This window comes from Triticum dicoccoides, chromosome 5A (genome assembly GCF_002162155.2).
Source record: "Triticum dicoccoides isolate Atlit2015 ecotype Zavitan chromosome 5A, WEW_v2.0, whole genome shotgun sequence".
Lineage (NCBI taxonomy): Eukaryota > Viridiplantae > Streptophyta > Magnoliopsida > Poales > Poaceae > Triticum > Triticum dicoccoides.
This window is the reverse complement of record NC_041388.1, coordinates 396,061,288-396,068,902: the sequence shown is the minus strand read 5'-3', so window position 1 is coordinate 396,068,902 and position 7,615 is coordinate 396,061,288. Positions and strand designations below refer to the sequence as shown.

General features: G+C 52.8%; 1 protein-coding gene across 1 annotated transcript; it reads right to left on the bottom strand.

Moving 5' to 3' along the window:
• Positions 1–4,186: 4,186 nt before the first annotated feature.
• LOC119301778 (protein indeterminate-domain 16-like) lies at positions 4,187–7,315 on the bottom strand. The gene is made up of 3 exons (XM_037578759.1): positions 6,732–7,315; positions 6,221–6,623; positions 4,187–5,380 (listed from the first exon to the last, which is right to left on the bottom strand). The coding sequence occupies exons 1-3, from the start codon at positions 6,865–6,867 to the stop codon at positions 4,444–4,446; spliced, it is 1,476 nt and encodes a 491-aa protein (XP_037434656.1). The 5' UTR covers positions 6,868–7,315; the 3' UTR covers positions 4,187–4,443.
• Between the last annotated feature and the right edge of the window lie 300 nt (positions 7,316–7,615).

The window sequence follows — 7,615 nt, the reverse complement described above, 5'->3', positions numbered from 1 at the left end:
ACATGTTTTATTTTCCAGGTCTTGTAGGTCATATGTATACCCTTGAGCCGTTGTTTCTCTACTTTTATGACGAGGTGGAGCGGGCTGGTGTTCGGCATCAGTTGCCGTTCTGCTCTAGCCACATGGTGGTCGGTTGGGTCCGTCAGCCGCATTATGTGCGGGCGGTATGGGCTCCGGCGCCTCGTCGTCGAATTGGGGTAGCTGCTTATGCTTTGGGTAACTCTTTGTTGGGCGTTTGAGGCCGTACTCTTCGGCTGCCAAGACATTAGTCCATCTGTCGTTGAGCAGATCTTGGTTAGCTTGCAACTGTTGATGTTTCTCTTTTAGGCTTCTAGCTGTGGCTATTAGCTAGAGCTTGAAGTGCTCTTGCTCCAGGGGTTCCTCTGGCACGATAAAATCATCATCGCCGAGGCTCACGTCGTCTTCGGAGAGTGGCAGATAGTTGCTGTCCTCCGAGTCTTCATTCCCTGTTTGCTTGTCCAGATCAATTTGCCCGTCCTCCCGACCGTCCTGTTCGGAGGTTGGCTCGACGGGGTCTTCTTGGTCTTCGGCGTCGTTCGGAGTGTTGTTCTCTCCGGTGCCAGTATTGCTGTCTTTTCCACGGCGTGATTTAGAACGGCGCCGCTGACGTCGGTGCTTTGGTTGTATCTCAAGAGGTGTATCCTCAACTGGATTTTTCTCGTTATAGCTGTTATCCTCTTTGGGTGTATCTACCATGTACACGTCATACGAAGAGGTGGCCATCCATCATCCGGTAAATGGTGTGTTTTGGGCCTGCTCTTCTCCGGCATCCATACCGTCGATGTCTTCAGAGCCGTAATCAAGCATGTTGATTAAGTCCTCGATAGTGGCTATGAAGTGGGTGGTGGGTGGGACGTAAAATTCCCCGCTCTCAGCCCCTAGTCCGGGCTGGGCGTAGTTTGGACGTTGCTCCTCTGTAACGACGAGGGATCGCACTAAGTCCAGAGCCTCTCTTAAAGGCGAGGTTTGGTCAGGGAGAAGAGAGTTCCTGGAGTGCGGCGAGAAGAGAACTCTTTGGCCGAGCTCGCACGATGATGACTTCGAGGGTTCGGGGCTAGTGTTCGGAGAGGTGTCCGGATTCATGATGATTGCCGGTGATACTGCTTCCTCCGGCTCTCCCGTACTAGGCTTAATAGCCGCAGAGAGTCCGGTGGGCTTGGGAATCCCGTCTTCGGACCTGGAGACGCGCTCCGAATTTAAGGCCAGAGTGGAGGTTCGGGTCGCGAACCCTTGGAAGATCAAGTCTCCTCGGATATCAGCGACATAGTCCAGATTTCCAAAACTAATCTGGTGACCAGGGGCGTAGTTGTCGATCTGCTCTAGATGGCCAAGCGAGTTGGCCCGCAGTGCGAAGCCGCCGAACACAAAGATCTGGCCGGGCAGAAAGACCTCCCTCAGGGCAGCTTTGTTGTAGATGACTGATGGAGCCATCGAACCTTCTGGCGACGACACAGTGGAACTCTCAATGAAAGCACCAATGTCGGTGTCAAAACTGACAGATCTCGGGTAGGGGGTCCCGAACTGTGCGTCTAAGGATTGATGGTAACAAGAGACAAGGGACACAATGTTTTACCCAGGTTCGGGCCCTCTCGATGGAGGTAATACCCTACGTCATGCTTGATTGACTTTGATGAGTATAGGGGTTACAAGAGTTGATCTACCACGAGATCGTAATGGCTAAACCCTAATTGTCTAGCATGTATGATTATGATCGCCTCTACGGACTAAACCCTCCGGTTTATATAGATACCGGAGGGGGTTAGGGTTGTACAGAGTCAGTTTATAGAGAAAGGAATATCCACATCCGCTCGCTAAGCTTGCCTTCCACGCCAAGGAGAGTTCCATCCGGACACGGGAGGAAGTCTTCTGTCTTGTATCTCCATGGCCCATTAGTTCAGCCTACGTCACATAGCCTGGACGCCCGAGGACCCCTTAATCCAAGACTCCCTCAGGCCCCACTGGCCTCCTCCCGTGTGCTCCTTTGGCTCCCTGGATGTCTTCTGGGCAGAAAAAAATCTTCAGAAAGTTTCATGGCATTTGGACTTCGTTTGGTATTGATATTCTGCAAAGTAAAAATCAAGCAAAAAAACAACAACTGGCACTGGGCACTATGTCAATAGGTTAGTCCCAAAAAATGATATAAAGTTGCTAATAAATGTATATAAAACATCCAAGATTGATAATATAACAGCATGGAACGATAGAAAATTATAGATACATTGAAGACGCATCAAGGCCTAGGTACTTTTCCTCATATGTGTTCCGCTGCATGTGCAATACTAAGCGCATCTCAGTCTGATGCGCCACCGTACATGATTCCCCAAACATGATGCTACATTTAGCAGAGTTTATAAGTTGGCCGGTTGCAATCTCATAGGTCCCTAAATCTTTTTGGACCTCCATAGCTTGGTTATTATCTACCTTGAAGAACAAGAGTGTGTGATGCGCAAACAACAAGTGCGAGATGCACGGCGCACACTTCCATATTTAGAGGGGGTGGAATCTTCTCTATTCCACACCATACTTCAGCAATACAGATAGACCATCAACAACCAAGAGGAACAAAAACAAGCGGAGGCGGTCACCTTGCCGAAGCCCACGCATCGGTGCAAATGAGTCCAACAGGGTTCCATTGAATTTAACTGAATATCTCACCGAGGTAACCCACGTCATAATCCAGTCCACCCACCCGCAAGCAAAACCCATATTTTGCATCATTTGCTTCAAGTATATCGAGTCAACCTGGTCATACGATTTTGAGAGATCAAGTTCATGTAAACAAAAAATCCTCTCTAGATTCTTTTCTTGCTAAATATGGTAGATGCACTTAGGTGCCAAAAGAGCATTGTCAATGATCATCCGGCTTGGCACAAAAGCACTCTGAGCCGGCAAAATAATTTCATCCATTAGTGGTATAAGCCGCTTCACCAAGTGCTTAACAACCTCCTTGTATATATATGGTATTGCAGAGACTAATGGGTCTAAAGTCAGCAAGTTTTATTGGATTATGTTTGATTGATCAGTTTCACATGCACATGCTTACATTATGCCTATTCGCTTTCATGAGAGATGGTACTAGTGAGCCTATGAACTCTAGTTCAACTTCCTCCATGAGATGGCCTCCAAAACCTCATTTACTTGCACATTTAATTCACATATTACTTATTCTAAAAATTCAAAATACGTCATACCACATTATATCTTTATTACTTGTTTCAACTAGTAAAGTTTCCAAGATTGGTAACCTCACTATAACCGTTTGGGGCACAAGTAGGTCATTTATAGTATTTCAATACTACTCCGTGATCATACCGTAAAAGGCTCTCGTCTCCCTTTATACATATAGCATCAAACTATCATACATAAGTCTCATCGAAATGACACAACAAATCACACAACCACATAGGAACACACAAAGCAACAAGAAAAAAGAGGTTTTGGTAGGGGGCAGCAACACAACAAGCCCGCCTAAAGGGACTCAGCTGGGACGCCGTTGTCATCGCCATCACCAAACCCTTCTCCTTTACAATCGCCATACTTCCTCCATTCATGTGTGAGCATTTGGTTGCAGACACATTAGATGGATTGGAATTTGGTGATGCCAATCTTGTAACAGTGCTATCATGTTAGGGGTTTGATTAATGGTGTGACTATTGTTCTCAGTCTATTATGGATGCAACTTTGCTATGCTTAATGCTTGACTAGAGCACGAATACAATGAAATCTGATCTGAAGCATTCATCCACATCAACTGTGGAGCATCAAGCACAATGGTTTGGTGACCGTGACTTTCTCTTGGTGAGGAGGTGAATTGCGGTCCATTTTGATTTAGTGCTCACATTTGCACCCACATGTACACGTTTAGTATAATGAAAAGTCATGATATTCATGAATTTATCTTTGTCAGATGTAGGCGTGTGTCGATATGTGGGCGATTACAGGCGTGTGTTCGGATGTGTAAGCGTGTCGACGTTTGCAATTCGGTAAAATGGTCCAAGTTAAAGAAAAAACAACGATCAGTGTTACTTGACTGAACAAGTTTGTCCTAGAAAAATAGTGCACTACTAGCATTTCTGTATCTGAGTTCGTTAAATATTTCCAGTTGCATGCAACAGCTTGTCACAATAAAGGTGGCATCTTCGTCTCCTGACCTTTACGAGTGGCATCATGAACTCTCCCCAGCTGCACTAATGATATTTCAGCAAAATCCAACGGGAAGCAAACAAGCGAAAGATTCCATGCACGTCACAATTAGCTAGCTAGCCAGCCATGCTTAGCTTTTCTCTGCAGCTCGATCAGAAGACCCAAAACACTCCGGCAGCATCTAACTGCGCCACGACTCACCGTGGGACAACCCCGCCGGCCGCCTCGCCGGTGAAAACAAAAAGCAACTCAAAGGTAGACCAAGATGGCTTAGCTTGGCTACATAGTGTCCATTGTGGCGTGTTGTTGGCGCCGCCGCATGCCGTCGAGGATGAGGGGCTCGTCGACGTTGTCGACCTCGACGTCGCCGCCCTCGGTCACGTAGCTGCAGGCCACCTCCGAGGACATGGCGGCGGACGGCCTCACCGCCCGGAACTTCTGGCGGCAGCTGAAGCAGGTGATCTGGAGCAGCGTCGCGTTGACCTGCCGCACGGCGTGCTCGCGGAGCGCGTGGGCGCGGCTCAGCTCCACCTGCGCCTGGTGCCGCATGCGCTTGGCGCTCGCCAGCTCCTGCTCGGCCAGCTCCCCCTGCCGCTTCGCCTGCGCGCGTGCCTCGTCCGCGGCGGCCTTCTCCGCCATCGCTTGCCGCAGCTCCTCCCGTGCCTCCTGCATGGTCCTGGCCGCGGTGCCACCGCTGGGCTCGTCCACGTCTCTCCTTCCACGGTTGTCGCCGCTGCAGAAGCCTATTGAAAGCTGCAGCTGCATGGCGGCGTTGTCTCCCTGCGAGATGGGCGCCGGCGGTGACTGTGGCGCTGCGTACCACGACGGCGCCACGCCCAGAGGCGCAGCCGCACCGACCGTGCTGCCGCTGGACGGCGGCATGAGCTGCAGCTCAAGGTTGTGCCCGCCACCGCCACGGCCATCGGGCTGCGGCGTCCGCGGCGACGGCACCTGCTGTTCGAACCGGTGGAACGCGGCGGGGTTCGGACTGCGCATTGCCGCGGCGCCGGGCCAGGTGACGGCGCTGATGACGACGTCGCTGGACGGGCTGGTGCTGGACGCTGTCCGGGAGCGAGACAGCGATATCGCCGGCGGCGGCGCCTGCTGCTGCGACGACGGGGCGGCCGCCACCCCACACGCCGGCGCTGCCACTCCCGCCCCCGCCTGCGGGCAACCGGCGGTGCACGTGTCCTGGTGCTCTATGAAGCTCTCCACCCTGCACCACATTTCCACGAGCCCACCCATTAGTTAGAGAGAGGGCCGGCGACCAACAATCACATATTCACATCGACGATCAATCACAACAGCACTAGTACGTATACTCGTATGGTCAAGAGGAGCATGAATTAGCAAGGACTGAGGATACCAACAGCAAGCGAGCGAGAAAAGAGACTTTATTGCATGTGCTGAGAGGAATTTATGTTGCTGCTCGGCCGCGGGTCCAAAGGCTTGGATCTACTCTACATGTTGCTGCCATGACTTGTGAGTAGTATTATTATATTATATTGCGATCCAGGGCGGCATGGATCGATCGTAGGCAGCAATTGTCAGGTAGCAGCAGTGCGAGTATGAGATTTTGGCCCCGGGCGGGCTAGGCTAGCGTGCGCAGATTAAATGGGGGGCGCTGCCTGCCGCTGTTGCAGCGCTCGCTCGCGTCCGACGACGGACGCTGAAACAAATGCGCGAGCAAGCTAGAAACCAACGGAGGTGTGCGCACGCAGACACAGGGAAAGGGGCTGGGGCTGCTCTGCGCTCCCCCTCGGAAATTGTGCCCTGATCCGCACCCTCCGATAAAGAAAGAGAAAAGGAAGGAGAAGTGAGCCCCAGCCGTGTGCCGTGCTGCAGAGAACAAAGAAATCCTTTCCCGGAGAGAGAGAAAGAAAGAAAGGGGGGAAGGAAATACATCCGCCTTTCTGTCCCGCATTGAACCGGATCGAGCCGGCCGGGAACTGCTCGAGCTTGATTGCTTGCTTGCTTGTTGTAAAGAAAGAAAATGGCGTTCGATGAGTTGGAGGGGCGGTGGGGAAGAAGAGAGAGGGGGAGGTTGATTGCTTACCGGGAGAAGACGCGGCCGCAGTCGCAGGAGTGGCCGCGGGTGCCGCATGTCTTGAGGTGGGCCTTGTAGTCGGAGTGGACGGCGTAGGCCTTGGAGCAGCGGCTGCAGGCCCACTGGCGGTGGCCGCTGTGCTTGCGGCGGAAGTGCTTCTTGATGCCGACCAGGTCGCCCAGGGCGTGGGAGGGGTCGTGGTGCAGGCAGCTCGGCTCCGGGCACACGAACACGCGCTTCCGCGCCGCCTCGCCGGCCTCCCGCTTCAGCAGCTTCCACGGCACCTTGTGCCGCCGCCGGTGCATCTGCAGGTTCTGGTCGCGCTGGAACCCCTGGTTGCAGATCTCGCACACGTACCGGTCCGACTCCAGCAGCGTCCGCGGCGACAGAGACACCACCTCCGCGTCCGGGTCTGCAACATCATCAGCGTTAGCGCTAGTTTTTCCACTCCACCATTGCGTACCTACCAGTAGCTAGCCGGGCTATCATGCAATTAGATGCAATGGCGTACGCTGCGTACCTGGTGTCCCGGCCGGCCGGCGTTTCCTCTTGGTCGCGGGGGAGCCGGTGGCGATCTGCAGCGACGACCCGAACGGAGGCTCCGCCGTTTCCTCGTCGGTAGGCGGCCCAGCCATCGGCGCGCAAGAGCCCAACATGGCTTCCTTGCCAGCAACTCGCTCAGAAGAGGAGAGAGAGAGAAAGAATCCTCCTTCCCCTCTCTAGCTCGCCTGATCAAGAGAGCCTATCTACACGATGGAAAGGAATGCGTCGGGCTGCCTATATAGGGAGGGAGAAGAGATGAACCAGATGGGGAGTGGTAACGGGTTCCGAAGGGGGCTAATGATCTACAACAAGAGCGAGCGTTCGGAAGGAATTAAAGGTGGAAAGGAGGGAGGGAGGGAGGGGGGAGGGGGAGGAGGGAAGAAAGGGTCTCGGAGTTGGCTTTTGTGAGCTGCTACAGAGACAACACCAAAGGAGGAGAGAGATGCGACGAGAGGAGAGAGGGAGAGGGAGGAGGCAGGCAGCTTTCCACCGACTTTAGGTTTCAGCAGCTTTCTTTGGGATTATATGGGGAGGGAAGAGAGAGGGAGTGAGAGGGGAGGGGGGAGAGCTGGAGTTGGTAAGTACTTCTGGGGTTTGTGCCTTAATTGTCCTTGCAGGGCCGCAGCTAAGGACAGGAGGAAGATGATGAGCGAGCGAGGGAGGGAGGAGGAAGATGCATGGCTGGCTGGCTGGCGTCTCAATAAACTAAGGACTTTTCAAGGGAGTTTGCACAGATGGATGGATATACGTTTGGGGTAGCTCGCAATCGTTGTCTAGCTAGCCACGCACAAGAGAACAAATGCTACAGAGAGAGAAGGGGGGAGAAGAATACTGTACAATGAGCTTTAAAAAATTATGGAA

Excerpts from the sequence above, each read along its gene's own strand:
- LOC119301778 (XM_037578759.1), bottom strand. The coding sequence starts at position 6,867 with ATGTTGGGCTCTTGCGCGCCGATGGCTGGGCCGCCTACCGACGAGGAA. Across the intron at positions 6,624-6,731 it reads CCGGCCGGCCGGGACACCAG|ACCCGGACGCGGAGGTGGTG; the intron begins GTACGCAGCGTA and ends ATGATGTTGCAG. Across the intron at positions 5,381-6,220 it reads TGCGGCCGCGTCTTCTCCCG|GGTGGAGAGCTTCATAGAGC; the intron begins GTAAGCAATCAA and ends AATGTGGTGCAG.